The 21,202-nt window shown below is 47.0% G+C and overlaps 1 protein-coding gene across 1 annotated transcript; it reads right to left on the bottom strand.

Annotated features, from left to right (window-relative positions):
• Positions 1 to 11,201: 11,201 nt before the first annotated feature.
• On the bottom strand, positions 11,202 to 20,303 carry LOC309359098 (leukemia inhibitory factor-like). Its single transcript, XM_081892575.1, has 4 exons — positions 20,256 to 20,303; positions 19,666 to 19,796; positions 12,756 to 12,934; positions 11,202 to 11,783 (listed from the first exon to the last, which is right to left on the bottom strand). The coding sequence occupies exons 2-4, from the start codon at positions 19,694 to 19,696 to the stop codon at positions 11,367 to 11,369; spliced, it is 627 nt and encodes a 208-aa protein (XP_081748701.1). The 5' UTR covers positions 19,697 to 19,796; positions 20,256 to 20,303; the 3' UTR covers positions 11,202 to 11,366.
• Positions 20,304 to 21,202: the final 899 nt, after the last annotated feature.

Raw genomic sequence — 21,202 nt, 5'->3', positions numbered from 1 at the left:
TTCTGGGGAAAGCTGATTGTATACTAATGATGCTTTTGCAATACCTGTTTCTTTATAAATGCAAAGGTTAAGCAGGTTGGCAGTGAGCAGGCAAATGGTAGACACGGGCTTGCCGTGGTGCATGGTGCCTGGTCACTCCCACTTTGCTCTTCCCCTGACCCGAGTGGAAAAACCCAAAAAAGGAAGATGCAATTGAGCTTGACTTCCCTGTTCCATCCAAATCCAGATTCGCTCAGTAAACTGTGGTTTGGCGTTATGTGCAAAAAAAGAGAGCATTGGTTATGTATTAAAACAATCAAGGGGATACAACAACTTCCTTAAAAGGGAAGGTTGCAGTGCCCAGGACTTCTTAGTTTAGTGGAAAGGCGAGTAAGAGGTGATTTGACATAAGTTTTACAAATTATTCATGGCATGGAGGGAGTGGATAGAGAAAAGCTTTTCTCCCTCTCTCAGAACACGAAAACATCCAATTAAACTGAATACTGGAAGATAAAAGATGTAAGAAATTACAACAACAACAACAACAACAATAATATTTATACCCCAGCCCCACTCTGGACGGCTTCCAACAAAATATTAAAAATGCAATAAAACATCAAACATTAAAAACTTCCCTCAACAGGGCTGCCTTCAGATGTCTTCTAAAAGTCAGATAGTTGTTTATTTCCTTGACATCTGATGGAAGGGCATTCCACAGGGCGGGCGCCACTGCCGAGAAGGCCCTCTTCCATGGAGCTCGCTTCCACAAGAGGTACAACACAGATGGCTTTATAACAGGATTGGACCAATTCATAGGGGAGAGGGTTCTCAATGGCTGCCACCCAACATGGCTATGCAATGCTTTCAGAGTCTGAGGCCACAATGCTTCTGAGTACCAGTTGCTGGAAACATCAGGAGGGAAGAGGGCTCTTGTGTTCTGGTCCTCCTTCCAGGTTCCCTACAGACGTCTGATTGGCCACTGTGGGAATAGGATGCTGGATTAGATGGGCCACTCACCTGGCTCTTCTGTTCTCGTGTACAATGTGATCGATATGTCTTTGCATTGGGAGCTGGGAAATTCTTCGCCTTTCTTTTTTATACTTCCGCCACCCTCTTGCTGAGTTTTCACATCTGCTGTTTCAGTCACTCTTTGTGTCAGTCCAACACTGGTGTCACCAGAGGACACAAGATGTTCTGTGGCAATGTTTTGACAACCCCGTTCCCCTCACAGGGGCAGTTTAGGCTCCCACATGACACATCTGTATGACAGATGACTTTTGCTCCCGGATCAGAACTTTTGCACGCAACCAGAAAGAAAGGGAAACTCCCTGAGAGAGGGTCTCCCTGGGGATGGCAATGGGACTCTCACAGCTGTGGAGGAACCATCATGTATTCCATCATGTATTGTGAAGGTTCACAGATTCCTGCATGAACCTTGGCCATAGAACTTGGTTGGGCCTCAGTTGCGGGAGCCCACTGATTCTAGCCTCTGGGACCTTAGATTACAGCATGGGTAGGGGAAAATTTCAGATGGGTGCAGAACCAGGAAGGCAGGGACTTAATGAAGGAAAACCTGTGAAATTGACGTGGTCCAAGATATTACAAGGACATCCTTATATTCATATCTGTGAAATGTTTGCCTCTATTTTTCAGCCCGAGGGCCACATTCCATCAGGAACAACCTTCTAGGGGCCACATCCCAGTGGTGGCTGTGGCCAGAGGCAAAAAGTGGCTGGAGCAACAGGCATGCCTCTTCCTGTGGCACAGTGTGCCACATTTCGTTCCTGCAGCCATCAGAGGCTGCTATGTTATTATTTATTAGATTAATTTAATTAATTTAATTTAATTGATCTTCATCACGAGATCTCAAGGCAGTTCACAGGACAAAATGGAAGGGGAAAGCACAAGTAAATAGTTAAAATGAAAACAGCAAAGCAATAACCTGTATAGCACACCTATCAGTGGATATTGCTGTGTTGGGGCAGGTGGTTCACTGCCCTACCTGCCTCTGTCTGCCATTAGCCAACCCCCCAACCCCGCCTGCCATTCCAGAAGGGTTATCAGCTTAGCCTCAGTGTTAAGAATGTAAGAAGAGTCTGCTGGATCAGACCAATGGCCTATCTAGTGCAGCGTCCTCTTCTCACAGTGGCCAACCAGATGCCCCGAAGCCCTCTCCCCTCCCGTAGTTTCCAGCAACTGGTAATCAAAAGCAACTGTGGAGGCAGGGCATAGGCATCATGGCTAGTAGCCCTCAATAGCCCTCTGCTCCATTAAAGGAGGAGGATAGGGGCAAAACTAGAATCTGTTGGCTCTGCCTGTCCTGGGCTCTGGTTCCACCTACTGTTGGGCTCCCCGCTTGAGTCATCATCTCCAGGTTCTTGCAGGCCAAATTTCTGCAGTGCACCTGAAGCGCAATGGGCTGGGGTTTTGCACTCTAATAGTAGGGCTGGCCTTATCCGCTTGGACTACTGCAATGCGCTCTATGTGGGGCTACCTTTGAAGGTGACCGGGAAACTGCAATTAATTGAGAATGCGGCAGCTAGACTGGTGACTGGGAGTGGCCACTGGGACCACATAACACTGGTCCTGAGAGATCTGCATTGGCGCCCAGTACGTTTCCAAGTACAATTCAAAGTGTTGGTGCTGACCTTTAAAGCCCTAAACGGTCTCGGCCCAGTATACCTGAAGGAGTGTCTCCACCCCCTTCATTCAGCCTGGACACTGAGATCCAGTGCCGAGGGCCTTCTGGTGGTTCCCTCATTGTGAGAAGTGAGGTTACAGGGAACCAGGCAGAGGGCCTTCTCGGTAGTGGCACCTGCCCTGTGGAATGCCCTCCCATCAGATGTGAATGAAATAAGCAGCTATCCTCTCTTTAAAAGACATTTGAAGGCAGCCCTGTTTAGGGAAGTTTTTAATATTTAATGCTGTATTGTTTTTAACACTTGATTGAGAGCTGCCCAGAGTGGCTGGGGAAACTCGGCCAAATGGGCGGGGTATAAATAATAATTTGTTGTTGTTGTTGTTGTTGCTGTTGTTGTTATCATTAAGCAATAATGAGATGAGCACTTCAGGCAGCAAGTGCTGGGTGAGGGGCTCTGGGTCCACCTACTGTTGACCTCCCTACCTTCCACCCCGCCAGTCTCAAGGAGCAACCATCCCCACTGCCAAGAGCTATTATCACAGCTCCAGGAGCCAACGCAGCCAAGCAAACACTCTCAAGGCAAATGCAGAGCCAGACAGGGTCTGGCTTGGGAATCCTGAGGGCCTGATAAACAGGCCTGGAGGGCCGCATTTGGCCTCTAGGCCTGAGTTCCCCCACACTTTAAAGTTTGAGATTAAAGTTGTTCCAAAAAGTTCAGAAAATTCCGTATCTACTTTTGCTTCCTTCAATGAACAATTCCCCCCCCTTCAAAAATCATGAACTGAAACCCTGGTGAACTCCTGACCAATGCCTCTGGCCTGATTAAGTTTGCTGGAAAAGGCGTTTTTGGTTTGCTGTGCTGCTCAGTGCATGCTGGTGTAAGGCAGTAAGAACTTACATGGCCAGATGGAAAGAAGAAGATAGAGAACTCTGGCTCAGTTGCGGAAACCCAGTTCTTGGAAAGCACGTGAGCATGGGGAAGGGATGTAGCTCAGTGGTAGAGCATCTGCACTGTGTGCACAAGGTCCCAGGTTCAAATCCCCAACGGCATCTCCAGGTGGGACTGGGAGAGAGATCCCTGCCTGAACTCCTGGACAACCGCTGAGCTGGAATGGACCAGTGGTCCGGTTTTGTGTAAGGCAGCTTCCTTTGTTGCTAAGCACCAGTCTGCATCCTCTGAGAATTTCTGCCCTTGGATGGAGGAAGTGCATCTTGCTTGGCTGGATGGAGAGGTGTGTTTCTGTCTGCATGGTTCTGGTGCATGCATGTTGCCTGCTGTGCAACCTTTGCCCTCTGTCCCTCCCATCACTGGCATGCAGCCCCCACATCAGGTAATGTGGCCATCAGGCTGAAAAAGTTTCTTCATCTCTGCCCTAACATCTAATAACATCTAATTCCTTAAAAATCAGCACTGGCACACCACAGGGATGTGTGCCAAGTCCCTACCTGTATTCATTGTCTACATACGATTGTGTATCATCTGACCCGTCTACTGCAATTATTAAGTTTGCAGATGACACCACCATAATGGGTTTAATAACAGGTGGAGACGAATCAGTGTATAGAGGGGAGGTCCAAAAAATATCTACACAGTGCCTAGGGAACAACTTGCTCCTTAATATCAGCAAGACAAAGGAGATGGTGTTGAACTTTCGGAGGAAGAGAGGAGAACTAACCCCACTGTACATTGGGGAGGGCTGGGTGGAGAGAGTCTCTTCCTTTAAATTCCTAGGAGTATCTCAGTGAAGACCTTACTTGGAAAATAAATACAACCCAGGTGCTTAAGAAAGCCCAACAGAGACTCCATCTCCTCAGAGTATTGCGGAAGAACAATGTCAATCAACATCTGGTGATCTCCTTCTACCGGTCAACAATAGAAAGTGTCCTTTCATACTGCATCACGGTGTGGTTTTCAAATAAATGGCTGGCACTTTCTTGATCTCCTGCCCTCAGGCAGAAGATATAGAATCATGATAAGTCGCACCAACAGGGTAAAGAACAGCTTCTATCCGTGGGCTGTTAGGCTGCTGAATGAAAAGATAACAACAGGGCAACTGACTTTCGGGTTTGGTGGGTGTGCGTCAGTTTGGGTTCGGGTTTGGGAGGGGTGGCTAACACCCCAGAGGACAGGATCACACTTCAAAATGACCTTGACAGATTAGAGAACTGGGCCAAAACAAACAAGATGAATTTTAACAGGGAGAAATGTAAAGTATTGCATTTGGGCAAAAAAAAATGAGAGGCACAAATACAAGATGGGTGACACCTGGCTTGAGAGCAGTACATGTGAAAAGGATCTAGGAGTCTTGGTTGACCACAAACTTGACATGAGCCAACAGTGTGACGCGGCAGCTAAAAAAGCCAATGCAATTCTGGGCTGCATCAATAGGAGTATAGCATCTAGATCAAGGGAAGTAATAGTGCCACTGTATTCTGCTCTGGTCAGACCTCACCTGGAGTACTGTGTCCAGTTCTGGGCACCACAGTTCAAGAAGGACACTGACAAACTGGAACATGTCCAGAGGAGGGCAACCAAAAATGGTCAAAGGCCTGGAAACAATGCCTTATGAGGAACGGCTAAGGGAGCTGGGCATGTTTAGCCTGGAGAAGAGGAGGTTAAGGGGTGATATGATAGCCCTGTTCAAATATATAAAAGGATGTCACATAGAGGAGGGAGAAAGGTTGTTTTCTGCTGCTCCAGAGAAGCGGACACGGAGCAATGGATCCAAACTACAAGAAAGAAGATTCCACCTAAACATTAAGAAGAACTTCCTGACAGTAAGAGCTGTTCGACAGTGGAATTTGCTGCCAAGGAGTGTGGTGGAGTCCCCTTCTTTGGAGGTCTTTAAGCAGAGGCTTGACAACCATATGTCAGGAGTGCTCTGATGGTGTTTCCTGCTTGGCAGGGGGTTGGACTTGATGGCCCTTGTGGTCTCTTCCAACTCTATGATTCTATGATTCTAGTAAACAAGGGGAATTAAGACTAAGCTGAGTGGAGGGTGCTAATGTAATCTCACTGTATACAAATTGTACAAGTGACAATAAAGTATTTCAATATTTCAATTTAAATAAAAGCTCTGAACGTCTGAGACGCTCAACACCCGACTTTCTTTCCATTTGGTTACGCTAGAGGAGGCTTCATGGTTACTTAAGAAGCAAGCAGATGCTTTAAGCAAGCAAAGAATTCCAGGCTGCTCATCTGAGTGTAACTACACAGCCGAGAGTCCACAGACTTTCTTTTCTTTCTGAAACTCTGTTTAAAAGGGCAACCAAAAGAAGAGATTTGTCCTCCAGCTTCACCATCCCGTGCCCTGCGGAGGCAGCAGGAACAGGCCTCTGATTCTCCTTGCCCCGAAAGGGCAGAGCCTCCGTGCCTCAGAACCAAAAGGGAGAGCCTGGATTAAGCGTTTGGCTGCCGTGGGTCTGCGTGACGCAGAACTCCGATGCCGTCTCAGCAGGACAGTCAGTGACACATGGTGAGACCTTTTCTCTGCAGGGAAGTCTAAAAGGAGCCATCAATGCAGCATTTGTCCTCCTCGGCCATTGTCTGGGGGCTGCCAAAAGGACAAGCCGGCCTCAGCCGCCTTGCATCACCAACGGCCAAAGGTCATCCCTCGACACCCCTCGTGATTTCTTCCCCTCGGGGAGCCCAGGAAAGGCCTAAGCAACCTGACGGGGCATGTCGTTCCTCCCAGAGAGAAAAGGGATTTTGCATTCCCCAGAGACGAAGGGCGATGATCAAACAGGATCTTAGCTCATCCGCTTTCTGTCTCACTCCAGGAAGGTTTGGCAAGGCTCCTGCAAGCCTTCAGCGGGAGGATTTCATCACTCGGCATGCAAAATCACAATCGCCTTCTTGTGCACTGATACAACCCAGTTTCATTAGCCGGAGGAGGAGGAGGTCGTTGTCCTTTGGAAGACCTAGGTGGTCTGAGCTTAGCTAAATGATGGAATCTCAGGACTGGCTGCGGCTTCTATCTGATCCTTTTGCCTGCCCTCCAGCCTTTCAACCTTGCAAATCATCATATGGCTCTTCCCTTTGGCGCTGGGGGGGATTTTCAGTACGCCTCTCGCTCATTGCTGCCTCACAGTCTGGTTCTCTGGAAAATGCACACCTGCATAAGTTTGCCAAGTCGCGAGCATCCAGAGATTTCAGGGCCCTGAGACCTAGGGGCAGCCCCTGGTGATAATGTGGAGGGAGGCCCCATTTGATGTCGTTTAGGCAGCCTCTGGTGATGTCATGAGGACAGACCCAGGAGACGGAGGTTAATAGGGAGAGGGGAGCAGAGAAGTGCAGACCCCCTCCCCCTAGAATGCCCATGCTACAATTCACAGCCAGCTCCTTCCGGGCTGAAGTTTGCAAGCTGCATGCACACTCTTCTTAAGGATTTATTTTATTAAAGGCACTCTCACTCACCTGGAGATTCCAGCCCTCCTACTCAGGGGTCAAAGGCCAGGATAAAGAGGTGCATCTTTAACATAAAAGGTAAAGGGACCCCTGACCATTAGGTCCAGTCGTGACGACTCTGGGGTTGCGGTGCTCATCTCTCTTTACTGGCCGAGGGAGCCAGCGTACAGCTTCCGGGTCATTTGGCCAGCATGACTAAGCCGCTTCTGGCAAACCAGAGCAGCACACGGAAACGCTGTTTACCTTCCCGCTGGAGCGGGACCTATTTATCTACTTGCACTGGTGTGCTTTCAAACTGCTAGGTTGGCAGGAGCAGGGACCGAGCAATGGGAGCTCACCCCGTCGTGGGGATTCGAACCGCCGACCTTCTGATCGGCAAGCCCTAGGCTCTGTGATTTAACCCACAGTGCCACCCGCGTCCCTCGAAGCAAGCAGTATTGCCATCTAAAGAAGGGGCCACTGACTCCAGAGTTTAAAATTAGCTAACTGCACCGCTGTATTCATGGAGGCCGTGACAATTAAAAACATGGGTGAAACGTGTTTTCAGTCAGAGGCAGTAAGCTTCTGAACACCAGCTGCTGGGAATCACAAGTGCTGTTTCACTCAGATCCTGCTTGTGGACTTCCCATTGGGGCATCTGGTTGGCCACTGTGAGAACAGGATACTGGACTAGATGGGTCACTGGGCTGATGCAAGTGTTGGCTGATTCTGATGTTCTTATGAATAGCAGTAAGAGAGGGCTGTTGCCTTCGTGCCCAGCCTGTGAATTTCCTGGAGCCACCTGATTGGCCACTGTAGGGATACGGGAAGCTGTATTCCACAGTGGCCAATCAGGTGGCTCCAGGAAGCTGGACTGGATGGAGTTTTTTTGCCAGATCCAGCTATGGGACTCTTCAGATGCTCTTATGGTCGACATGTGTTCGGAAATAGGTAAGCCAGTGTGGTGTAGTGGTTAAGAGCAGTGGACTAGTAATCTGGGGAACCGGGTTCGCGTCTCCGCTCCTCCACATGCAGCTGCTGGGTCACCTTGGGCTAGTCACACTTCTCAAGTCTTTCAGCCTCACTCACCTCACAGAGTGTTTGTTGTGGGGGAGGAAGGGAAAGGAGATCGTTAACCGCTTTGAGACTCCTTTGGGTAGTGAAAAAGCGAGATATCAAATCCAAATTCTTCTAAAAGCCAGGCAGATCAGAAACAAACCAGCAATGACAGGGTTCCTCAGAACTTCTTTTTGGAAATGTTTATTTTATGAAAGGCATTCTTTCCATACAAAAAAAAAATAGTATAAAAAATTAAATATTTAAATATTGCACAATATATTATTCATTCGAGACACGTTCTTTCTAAAGTCATATAAAACAAGTCGTATAAAATCCTGCGCTCTTCAGAGCATTACCGCTTGTCTTAGCCCAAGAGAGAGAGAGAGACAAGCGTCAATGCTGCGCACCGGAACACATCCCTCTCGCCGGCGAGAGGGGGGCATTTCGGCAGCGGTGGGGCAGGTGGGGCGCCGCCTCTTGCACTTCTGCCGACTGAGGCGGGTGCTTCATCCCGCCTCATGGGTGGGCCGGCAGGGCCTGTGGGTTAAAATGGCGGGAAAGTGGCCTCTCCCTTAGTAGGACTGCATAGAAGGGAGTGGCAAGTGCTGTCAGAATTTTTGGCTGGACTTCCTTTCAGTGGAAGGCACACTGGCTACCCTATTGCCAAAGATCAAATAAATATACTCTATTATTATTATTATTATTATTATTATTATTATTATTATTATTAAATTATATTTATACAACAAAAACGAAACATTAAATATCCTCACACCATCCCTCCAAGGAGGTAGGTCATAATTGGAGTTTGATGGCTAAGCATAGGTAGGTTATTTCCTCATATCTTGAGGGGGGGGAGAGGGGGCCACCTCTGCTCCCATGAGTGCAACCTCTGGCATGAAGAAGGCACGGACTGCAGTGAACTGTCCAAATTGGTCAGCTGAGTGCAAAGCAAATTCAAGCATTTTAAAAATCGGGTCCCAGACCGCCACTATATTGCACCGTACATTGCTGGGAAATGTCAACATTCACCGGTCAGTCTGAGGATTCCTTCCCAGACACATTCTTTCTTTTTTTTTGGAACAGGACCAAAGGCTCTTCTTGCCAGAAAAGTCTCCCCAGCCCCAACTTTAATATCACAAGTGCCTTTTTTATTTCCCCAAGAGTTTCAAGAAGATATTGCTATCTCTGTATCATGCAGTGTTTTAAACTATGATGTTTCGGTTCTGGGATTTTGACTCTTGGTATCCATGAATTTGGGAAGTGGCCATAGCTCAGTGGCATCTGAGGTCCCAGACTAAGGTCCTGGAGAGTTGCTGCCAATCAGTGTAGGCAACACTAAACTAGATGGACCCATTAGCCTGACTCTGTATAAAGCAGCTTCCTATTTTCCTATAATTGCTGTGTTGTTGTTTTCAATCTCTACTCTGGAATGGGTGGTTTTAAAAATACATACATACTTTTTAAAACTGCATTTGTGGTTTTCCATATGTTATCCTGTCGCCTGTTCTAACAACTATTGATAGACTCACAGAGTTGCAACTATGAAGAGCTGTTGTTATAATAATAACGATACCATCTAATAAATATTATAGCTGTAGAATCATGCTTACTCTTGAGCTGCTGGTTATTTCTTAAAATAAATATACAAACACCCGCAGGAAACTGTGGACCCTTTGAGAAAAGCTTGGCTCCATTACGATTCATAACTCTTGGGCGATATTGCTGTCTGCCCCCACCCCCATTAAAAAGGGAGGGGGGAAGCCCAGGCATTGTGCTTTGTGCCTATGCCAATATTTAAACGCATGGCTACTACTGCTAATCCTAATTACCCATTGCTCAACAATGAAAAGAGTTGGGCGGCAAGAAACCCCAAATCACATTGAAACTGGCCAGTGTCAACATCTGAGACTGAACATTGTAAAAAAAGAAATCTTAAGTTCTGAGCGTGAGAAAATAACCCTTTTCCGGAGGGTTCAAAGTATATTACATCATCTTGCCATAATCCTAAGGACAACCCTGTAAGGTAGGTCAGCATTATTATCAGTATTGCAGATCGGCATGGTGTCGGGTAAGGCAGAGAGAAAGACAAGAGGGCTCACCCACACTTATCTTTTGCCCTGTGCTTTCTAGCACAGACCTGCGGTTTTCCAGTCCGTGTCCAAGCCAGTGGCGTGTGGTCAGTCAACTAGGGGAACTAGGCTAGTCCCCTAAATGTTCCCCAGGCGCCTCCTTCCCAAAGCCTGGGAATCTTTTGTCTGGCTTAGGGAGGGAGGCAGGATGTGGCAATGTCACACACACAATGTTGCGTCCCCCACCCCAAATTGCCCTCGCCAGCTGGCACCTCTGGACCTAACTTTTCCCCTATGAAAAATTGCAACCAGCGTTGTTGTTGCTGTTTTGCCCCGCCAGTTTCCCCAGGAAAACCTGCTCTTTAACGCTGAATTGGAATCATACAGAATCAGAGAGTTGAAAGGGACCCTGAGGATCATCTAGTCCAACCCCCTGCAATGCAGGAATGTGCAGCTGTTCCATACGGGGATCAAACCTGCAACCTTGGCGTTATCAGCACCACACTCTGACCAACTGAGCTATCCAGTGACAACAGCAATTTAGGCAAAATTCAGTGGTGAAAAAATGGGGGTTTTGCTGGGAAAGCATTGGGACAAAAAAGAAAAAGAAAAAGTGCTTGGACAGGGAACTTTAAAGCATGGATCAGTGCCTTGAAATGCAGAGCAAAGCTGTGTGTAGATGAGCCCAGAGGCAGACAGACAGACAGACAGACAGACAGATGGACAGACAGAGGCTTAGCGACGGCCACTTAGTGAGATGGGCTGCAATTCTAACCTGGCTTGTTCAGAAGCAAGTCCTACTGGATTCAACGGGGCTTACTCGCAGGTAAATAAGGCTAGGAGTGCAGCCTGAATCGCTCAGGATAGCAGGAGCTTCCCTGCTCCACATACAGGCTCAGGACTGAGCACCGTTTTGAACCCCTTTGACCATCCTGACTGTGAGTAGTGAAGACTGTAAAACTAAGTAACTGCGAACAGGTGTGCAAAAGCTTATCATATCATGGTGAGGTAGCTGAGGTTGGTGGGTGTGCTCGCCCCCCTCCCCCCAGTAAACATTTCTCCAGAACTCTGCAGCCCCCCCCCCCCCCGCTTTCCTGATCTGGAAAGGAAAAAGACCCATGGGGAGGAAAGACTGTATGATGGCATCCCCAGGGCTATGGATACAACCCAAAACATGTTGGGTTGACGCTGCAGACAAAGAGTTCTTAGCATAGTCTCACGCGAAAGCTCATCTCTGCCTATGGCATTTCCCCAAGGCCTGAGCGATGAGCGGGATGGTCTCTGTGTACATCCTCAGGGCCCAACAGCCCTGCTTCTTCTTCTCAAATGCTCCTGTTTCCTCCGAGCCGTAGGTAACCTTCACGTCAGTGACTTTGTACTCGGAGCACAACAGGCAGGTGAGGTTGGCTAGGAGGCCTCGCGTCTTGGCGGTGGTGTTGCTGAGCCGTTCCAGCAGGTCCTTCCTGTCGTTGTTCTCCTGGTCTCTGGTGATGTTGCCCAGGGAGGCGTTGAAAAAGGTGAAGATCTTGTACAGCGAGATCAGCATCTCTTTCCTGGTCCGGTTGTCGAAGGAGGGGAAAGTGTCTTTGGAGACGCAAAGCGATTTCACCTCCGCTCTGTTGAAGGGGGAGCCTTGGCTCTCCAGCTGCTCAGGACAGAAGGAGGAACCAAATTAAGAGCTGGCATTGATACCCATTTTACTTTATGCTGCTTTAAAAAAAATACCCTTGTTCTACACATCTGGCCAAAAATAGTCAGGAGAGCATGAGACATTTAATATCGGGTTGTGGGTTCAAGTCCTATATTTCTGCATCGCAGGGGGTTAACTAGATGACCCTCATGGTCCCTTCCGACTCTACTACTCTATGATCTGGATAATGTGCTTTTATCTTTCAAAATGTTTCTTTAATGCTGGCCATTGGCAGTAACAAGATTTGAAAGCAGGAACCAATGTTTGCAAAGCGCCTTTGTTAAATCCCACCTGAAACCAAATTAAGAAGCACCTTTCTGGGAGTGGATTAATCTGCTGATTTCAGTTTCTCCTTCCCATCTTAGGTTCAGTTTGACACACTTCCGTATCTGTTGGTGATTTTATTTTAATTTTTAAGGTCCCCATACAAACTCATCAGCAATTAAGGATGACTTCCTCTTAGCACATATATGTTTGCATGCAATTGCCCCTTGTGTATGCATTTTTAAAAATCAATTTCCCCTGACATAATGCATTTTTGTATATTGTTTTTACTAAGATATTCATTCTGATGCAAACTTTAATAGATGCACATTTTTTGTTGAAGGACCACATTCCCTTACAAATAACCTTCTGGAAGGCCTGTGCCATTGGTGGACGGGACCAGAAGCAAATGTTGGTGGAGCAACGAATGCAAATTTGTACAACAGACTAGTTTCTACACATACACTCTCTCTCCATCCTCTATCCAGGAGAGTAAGGAGCATCATCAGAATTCAGGGACATATTCCGGCCAGGCAAAAACACTCAAGGAGGGTGCAAATCAGGTGGGGCCTGGGAAGAGTCCCGAGGGCCAGCTAGACTGCCCTGGAGGGCCACATTCCTGTGCCTGAAGTTCCCAGCCTCCCCTCTACACCCAAAACTTACATAGGCATCAAAGAGACCTGGGGCCGACAAATTGAGACGTGTCACTTGGCACTTAATTTGATTGAAGACTGTTTCTCCGCAAGGGCCAATGTTGTCGCACATGAGGTTCCGCCTGTTCCTCAGGAGGGGTTTTCCGGGCACCAGTCGGCAGTGCATGGCTAGCAGCAAAGGAACAACTCCTGTGCGGAAGAGGAGGAGGAGGAAAGGATGTGTCAGGATTTGCTGTCCAGTAGGGAAACAATGTGCAAGTAAAGAAAGAGAAGCAGGAGGCTCTGGGTGCTTATATGCCGCTCAGGCTTGTGTTCTGATGCATTTCAAATGCCAAATGCTACCCAGGGCTAACTGTGCGACAGAGCCAACTTTGCCTAATGCACGCATGTATTTTTCACTTAAGGGACACGGGTTAAACCACAGAGCCCAGGGCTTGCCGATCAGAAGGTCGGTGGTTCGAATCCCCGTGACGGGGTGAGCTCCCGTTGTTCAGTCCCTGCTCCTGCCAACCTAGCAGTTCGAAAGCATGAAGTGCAAGTAGATAAATAGATCCCGCTACGGCGGGAAGGTAAACGGCATTTCCGTGCGCTGCTCTGGTTTGCCAGAAGCAGCTTAGTCATGCTGGCCACATGACCTGGAAGCTGTACACCGGCTCCCTCGGCCAGTAAAGCGAGATGAGCGCTGCAACCCCAGAGTCAGCCACGACTGGACCTAATGGTCAGGGGTCCCTTTACCTTTACTTTTAGTTATTCACTTATTTTGCAAGGAATTCCCCCTGCCATAATGCATCTTTGTGCATTATTTTCATGAATGCAGATAAAAGAAAGGACTTCTTCAGGAAGCGCAGTGTTAAACTGTGGAACTCACTGTGGCAGTGATGGTCACCAACTTGGATGTCATTATTATTATTATTATTATTATTATTATTATTATTATTAATATACCTTTGAAAGAGTACTGGACAAATTCATGCGAGGACAATGTTCTCAATGGCTGCTAGTCACAGTGGCTATCCTCTGCCTCCACTGTGAGAACAGGGTTAATTTAAAAACATTGTCTTCTTACTGCTTTGATATAATTATTTTATATTTCTCACTGTTTTAATAGTGTGCTTAATGTATCCTATTGTGTTTTACGTGCTCTGTTTTGCTTCCTACCTTCCATACTGGTTATTGAGCGAAATAAATATATAAATGAAAAATATAGATGTGAAATAGATGGGCCATTGATGGCCTCACCTGATGGTCTTAATCATCCCTCTGGGTTTCCCCCTCCCCAAACACCACCAGTCCTGAGAGTGAATTGCAAATGCCCTCTCCTTACTCTCCCCTGGTTTTCTTTACTCTCTGCTCCTCCTCTTCCAGGCTACTATAGCTGGATCTGTACCTCCCTCGCCGGCCACCCACAGCTCCCATGTGCTATTGTTTGATTCGTGCAGCCTTGCCCAGCCAACGTCACCAGAATTCCCCTTGGTTCTGAGTGATGGGTGGCAACCTTCCCAGATTTCATAACCGCAGGCCAAACAATGTCAAATATGCAAAGCGGTTCCTACCGGGAACATCTCCAGCTCAGCATCAAAGCAGCAATTTGGGAAAACCTCTTCCCTCATTTCACAGTTATTTCTCTTTTTGACTGTCGGAGGAGGACTGTGCGCTAGGCAGGTGTCCCACAAAAGTAAAAAGAAAAAGAAAAAAGCAGGGCATAGGAAGCTACCTTATACTAACAAGCTTAATATTGTCTGCACTGACTGGCGGCAGCTCCTTAGGTCTCAGGCAAGGGACATTCCCAGCCCTACCTGGAGATGCCAGGAACTGAACATTAGGACCATCTGCATGTGAAATAGTTGCGCTACCTCCTTTGCTATAGTCTTTCCCCATTGGTCCATCCAACTCAGTACAGTGGTACCTCGGGTTAAGTACTTAATTCGTTCTGGAGGTCCATTCTTAACTTGAAACTGTTCTTAACCTGAAGCACCACTTTAGCTAATGGGGCCTCCTGCTGCCACCATGCCATGATTTCTGTTCTCATCCTGAAGCAAAGTTCTTAACCCGAGGTACTATTTCTGGGTTAGCGGAGTCTGTAACTTGAAGCGTCTGTAACCTGAAGCGTATGTAACCCGAGGTACGACTGTATTTTCAAGGGTTTGGCAGTCAAGCCTGATGAGGAATGGTTGAAGGAGCTTGGCATGTTCAGCGTGGAAAAGAGGCGACTGAGAGGAGATATGATAGCCATCTTCAAATATCTTAAGAACTGTCACATGGAACATGGAGCAAGCTTGTTTTCTCCTGCTCTGGAGGATAGGACTCAAATCAACGGCTTCAAGTTACAAGAAAGGAGATTCCGATGGAATACCAGGAAGGACTTTCTGACGGCAAGAGCTGTTCAGTAATGGAATGGTCTCCCTCGAAAGGTTGTGGACTCTCCTTCCTTTGGGGTTTTTAAGGAGAGGTTGGACGGCCGTCTGTCAGGGATGCTTTAGCTGAGATTCCTGCATTGCAGGGGATTGGATGAGATTACGCTTGGGGGTATCTTCCAACTCTATGATTCTGCGATTCTACGACTGGCAGTGGCTCTCCAGGATTTCAGGCAGGGAACCCCTCTATTACCCCTTCCTGGAGACTGAATGTGAGGTCATTCTGCATGCAAAGCAGGAGCTACGCCCCTTCCCTTGAGAAACACAGGAAGCTGATTTACATGGAGCCAGACCATTGGTTGGTCTAGCTCAGTGCTGTCTATACCGACAGGCAGAAGCTCTCCAGGGGTTCTTAAAGGGGTGTTTAAGAAACCTCAGAGGCCCTGGATGTTGTCAGACTCCCGCTCCCATCAGTCACACGGCTAAGATGCAGTAGGGCTGCCGTATGTCCGAATTTTCCCAGACATTACTGGGATTTCAGATGTGGCATTGACATCCAGGGGGATTTTCTAAAGGCAGCACCTTATCCTGGATCTTTGGCAAGTCAATCAAAAAATTGCAGGGTTGTTGGGGTCTTCCTTAAAAATAGCTCAGGGCATCCTGGTTTTTACTTTTTGAAGTACAGTCGTACCTCGGAAGTTGCGACTAGAACGTTTTGGCACCCAAACGCCACAAACCCGGAAGTGTGTGTTCCAGTTTGTGACCGTTTTTTGGAAGCCGAACATCCGACGCGGCTTACGCGGCTTCCAATTGAGTGCAGGATTGGTTTCCGAATGTTTTGGAAGTCAAACGGACTTCCGGAACAGATTCCGTTCAGCTTCCCAGGTACGACTGTATGGCAACCCTAAGCTGTAGCCCAACAACATCTCGAGAGACACAGGTTCCCTATCCTAGACCTGTTTAATGACCAAGACATACATGCCATCCCATATACTCCTTAAATAACTATGTTCTGGGAGTGACCAGCGACTTGCAGAAAGCTCGATCGGAAGAGCAGGGGGTTCAAACACAAAGAGGAGCTTGGTGGGCTCAGCCTCGTGGGGCCAAGGAGGACAGCAAGGGGTTAACTGAGTGGTGGGGAGAAGCGGCAAAGTGTCTGGGTATAAGGCAGGGGGAAGCTGGCCAAATGTGTGGACGAGAACAAGACAGAGGATGAAGCACATTTGCAAGCAGATCTCCTATGTGTCCCTAGGGACAGCCTCAGATTTACAGAAGCTATCCCAGTTCCTTCGAATGTCTCAATTTCCCATAGGACGCCCCTATTTTCACCAGAGAAATATTGGAGGGTATGGAAGGACGTCCCTCAGTGCTGGATTCAACCCTGTGGAGGCCCCTAGGCAGTCAAAATTTCAGGGTGGGGAGGAGAGAGCCTCGTGCGTGAGCTCTAGTGGGATAACATTGAACTAAGGAAGATTGGTTGCAATTTGCTCTCAAGGTCAAATCAATATTATTTTTGATCCGTTGTCAAGAGGCCCCTAAAATAAGGTTACCAGACGTCCCCGTTTCCCGGGGACAGTCCCCGGATTTACAAATCAGTCCCCTGACAAAATCCTATCATTCCTATTGAAATTGAAAAGTCTCCCCGGATTCATTGAAAAAAATCTGGTAACCTTACCCTAAAAGGTGTGGGGCTGATAAACTTGGACACTGGCCCCCTATTTTCACCAGAGAAATGTCGGAAGGTATGTGAAAGGAGACAGAAAGCAGGAGGAACTGGACGAGAGAGGGCAGAAGATTTCTCCAAAGAGAATTGCAGAGGCTACTGGCAGCCAACTAGACCCACTCAAGGTGGCAGGGAGAGGAGGTTTAGTACCAGTGGGTATATGCCAAGGCTGGGCATGACGTCTAGGCAAAGACAATATGGTGCACAGGCTGAGCAAGGCCCTAAGGGGGGCCACCAAACTCCAGAGATGTGGGCACCAGAAATTGGGAATCCTCCTGTCTGTGGGCCAAACTCTCCCCACCAAAGGTCTCAATCTGAGCCCTATTTTCCCCAAGCTATGCCCAGCCACCCTTCAGACTTAAAGCAAAATCATTTGGCTGGTGCACCCGTCAGCTGATGGGATGTTGAGGAGGAGGACAGTCTTGCTCCAGGAAGAGGAAGCGGTTTCGGAAAACCGCTGCTGCTGCCAAGGAGGTTGTTTGATAAGGGAAATAGGAGCACATGACATAGGCAGTCCTGATTCAAGGAGCTGTTGGTGATAGCATCTCCCCTATGATCTGCAGTTGATTCCATGCTAAGCATTCAGTTCTGTTCCTCAAGAGTCAGGCTGGCTGTCCAAGGAGATCACACTAATATCTCTTTGCAATGAGAGACAGAAGCTACTCCTCAAGTGAAAGCTATTACATTTCCAAGGACGGAAGAGGTGATTTGTTGCTGGGTAGCATTCAGGTCCAACATTCCAAAAACCATCCTCTTCCACATGGATCCCTACAGGAGCCCATCGGCTTCTCCTGTTGCCCTTTTTCCAGGCAGGTATTATTAGTCAGAGGTTTGGTTCTGTTCACCAATTATGGATAAGTAGCCAAAAATGGTCTAGCCCTTTCTAAAAACCATCTTGTAGCTAGTGTCTACAGATGGGCAAATCCATCTATTTCTTTTTCTCTCTTGTTTTTCCCCATCTTAAATTCAGTTTGCTACATTTCCACATCATTTTCTGAATTTTTAAAGCTTAAACAATGCATGTTCCTCCCTCCCACATTATACACATTTTTTGTATTAAACTTTGCCCAATATGCCACTTTTTTGCATCCAGTTTTGCCCTATAAAGCACATTTTGTATACTACAAATAATCATAACCACAGTCATAATCATAATATTTTTATGCCGCACATCTGACTGGGTTGCTCCAGCCACTCTGTACTGAGTTTTTGGTAGGAAAACATCATTGCAAAATTGGAGAAAGTGTGAAATTTTGAAGCACGGTTACATTTCAGTTTGTATACTGTTCCAGGAAGTGCACAATAGGTAGATCCAAATTAAAATGTGAAGCAAACTGAATTTATCTCTTATCCCGACTAGTGACCATTAAAATGTCTTGTGCTGGTGAATTCTGATGGCACAGCCTTAGAATGTACACACTATAATAAATGGGTATGTTTTCTTTTGAAGGTGCTGGACAACCCTGAGGTTTGGGGTTGTTGTTGTTGTTGTTGTTATTATTATTATTATTATTATTATTATTATTATTATTATTATTAAAGAGCTTATCCAGGTTGCATTATTAGCCATTAATTCACCAGCTGAAGAGTTCTAGCAAGAAGTTATTCATCCCTCTAACACATGAGCTCTTGCAAAGCTTATCTTGCTTCTAGCTTTGCATAGGGTTGGAGTAGATGACCCTCGGGGTCCCTTCCGACTCTACAAATCTACCATTCTAGCTGCCCTTTTAAAGGTGTCAGAGGATGCTGAGGTTTTGGGGTGGTGGCTGTTTAAACTTTTCTGGGTTTGCATTAATTAACAGCTCAGGAGCTCTAACAATAAGCTGTCCATCTCTTGGCAGCTGAGCTCTTGGAAAGCTTATATTGCTTATTATAACTGCCAAACAGTTCAGGAAAAATCCAGTGAAGAAAGATATGCTCTGTAACACTGATTTAGGTAAGCCTGGAGGGGAGTCTATGAAGAAGGAAAGGTGACCCAATCTAAGAATCCCAAACTGGAAGAATAGAATAATTCCTTAGAGAGGCCCAAAACCTTGAGAGGTTAGCATACCTTCATTCTAGGTTTGATTGCTCCCTATGATGGGCTGGTGGGACGCGGGTGGCGCTGTGGGTTAAACCACAGAGCCTAGGACTTGCCGATCAGAAGGTCAGCAGTTCGAATCCCTGCGACGGGGTGAGCTCCGGTTGCTCGGTCCTAGCTCCTGCCAACCTAGCAGCTCGAAAGCACGTCAAAGTGCAAGTAGATAAATACGTACCCCTCTGGTAGGAAGGTAAACGGCGTTTCCATGTGCTGCTCTGGTTCGCCAGAAGCGGCTTAGTCATGCTGGCCACATGACCCAGAAGCTGTATGCTGGCTCCCTTGGCCAGTAAAGCGAAATGAGTGCTGCAACCCCAGAGTCGGCCACGACTGGACCTAATGGGGTCCCTTTACCTTTTTTATGATGGGCTGACTACAATCTGAGCAGCTTCATCCGCTGGATAACATTTCCCTTCTTTCCAAACTTGCTTTTGGGAGGGGAAGGGGATTAAAATGTCTAATTCGGTAAGTGAAGTGTTTCTCCCAACAGCCAGAGATATGGGGGGAATCTTTCAGAAGTTGCCAGGAAGTTTAGCAGAAGTCTGCCAAAAAGAAAAAAAGGGAAACCATCTTTTTCTCACGCTGCCCCAAAATGCTCAGAAGTCTTCGGAGTAACTAGAGGGATAGAGTTGAAAGTTCAACCGGGGTCACGCTTTGGACTGCAGAGGGCAGAAGGCGCTGACAGCGGTCCTCAGTGAACTTTGGAAGGGGAAAGGGGGGGAAAAGACAAAGAAGAAGTAATTTGAAGTGGTAAAAGGTGGGTTACCTGAAATGATGGCTTTCATTGTAAGCTGCATCCTGGAATGACGTAAGAGTATTGGCCGTTGGCAGGAGTGTTCATTCAGAAAGTGGTGCTTAATACTTTGGGATGCCACCGGTTTATATATACTTGTGAGCCTGTGTTGTAAGAAAGGGGAGGGAGATTTCATTGAGAGTGGAAATACTGAGCTCTTCCGAAGAATGAAAATGTTGAGGTCATTACATTTGTGGTTTTTCTGGTTCCTCCCCATCAGCACACCCCCCCCCACTCCACACCCGAGTGTGGCTCATTTTGGAATTGTTTGATACGAAATTAAGTGGGCAGATAAAACAACAAGCATTTGAAGAAAAAATCAGCTCCTGTTTTTTCCCTGCCTACATCGAGACAATCATGTCACGAGTCATCGCAAGGAAAAGAGCTGTCAGACCAAAGGTTTGACATCATAGGCTCCCCCCCCCTCTCCATCTTCTGTTCTCACCCCACCCCTCGCCACAGAGGGGAGTGCAACTTTCACTTTTGTAGCCCAATTATTTCCCCTGGGAAAGGCACTTTCTTCAGCGTTTCCGAGAGGCCGGGTTGTACAAAGGTAGAAGCACACCCACGCATGGCCTCGTTTGGTAATTATGGGGGCAAAACAAGAAGAAGAAACGGAAGCCGGTGGAGGAATTTCTGGGGAGGAAATAAAAAAACCAAGAAAGTACATGAAAAGTCTGGTTGTGTGTGTGTGAGAGTGTGTGTGTGTGTGTGTGTGTGTGTGTGAGAGAGAGAGAGAGAGAGAGAGAGAGAGAGAGAGAGAGAGAGAGAGAGAGAGAGAGAGAGAGAGAGAGAGAGAGAGAGAGAGAGAGAGAGAGAGAGAGAGAGAGAGAGAGCTTTATCGCCTCCTGGTGGGCACTTTGGAACATCAATGGATTTGTGTAAAAAAAAAATGCAATCCTAGAACCAGCGCTTTTTTTCCTCTTTAAAAAAATAATGTTTAGGGCTACTCTCGTTTTGACTCAAGAAAATCACCATTTTATAGTTCATGTCAGGAAAAATAAATAGAGTAAATGGACAAAAGTACAAAGATTCACAAAATGTTTAGGGGTGTGTGTGTCCCCAGAAAAAAGCACTGCCTAGAATCCAAAGTACAAAGATGTTTAAAACCAGACACTGCAAAGCACTAGTACCCACAGATATCATACCCTCCAACGTTTCTCTGATGAAAATAGGGACGTCCTATTCCATGAGAATGAAAATAATACTAATAATGTTATTATTCGTACCCCACCCATCTGATTGGGTTTCCCCAGCCACTCAGGACAGCTTCCAGCATATATAAAAAACATAATAAAACGTTTTTTTAAAAAAACCTTCCCTATACAGGGCCGCTTTCAGATGTCTTCTAAAGGTGATATAGTTACTTATTGTATCTCGTTGGCTTGGAGGCCACAGAACACCATACTCTCCAACATTTATCTGATGAAAATAGGGACCCCACCCAACATTTCACCAATGAAAGTAAGGAAATCTTATGGAAAAGTAAGACATTCTGGGATCAAACCAG

The sequence above is a fragment of the Podarcis melisellensis genome, assembly GCF_964234715.1.
Source record: "Podarcis melisellensis genome assembly, chromosome: 16".
Taxonomy (NCBI): domain Eukaryota; kingdom Metazoa; phylum Chordata; class Lepidosauria; order Squamata; family Lacertidae; genus Podarcis; species Podarcis melisellensis.
The sequence above is the reverse complement of the archived record's forward strand: the minus strand, read 5'-3'. Positions and strand labels throughout refer to the sequence as shown.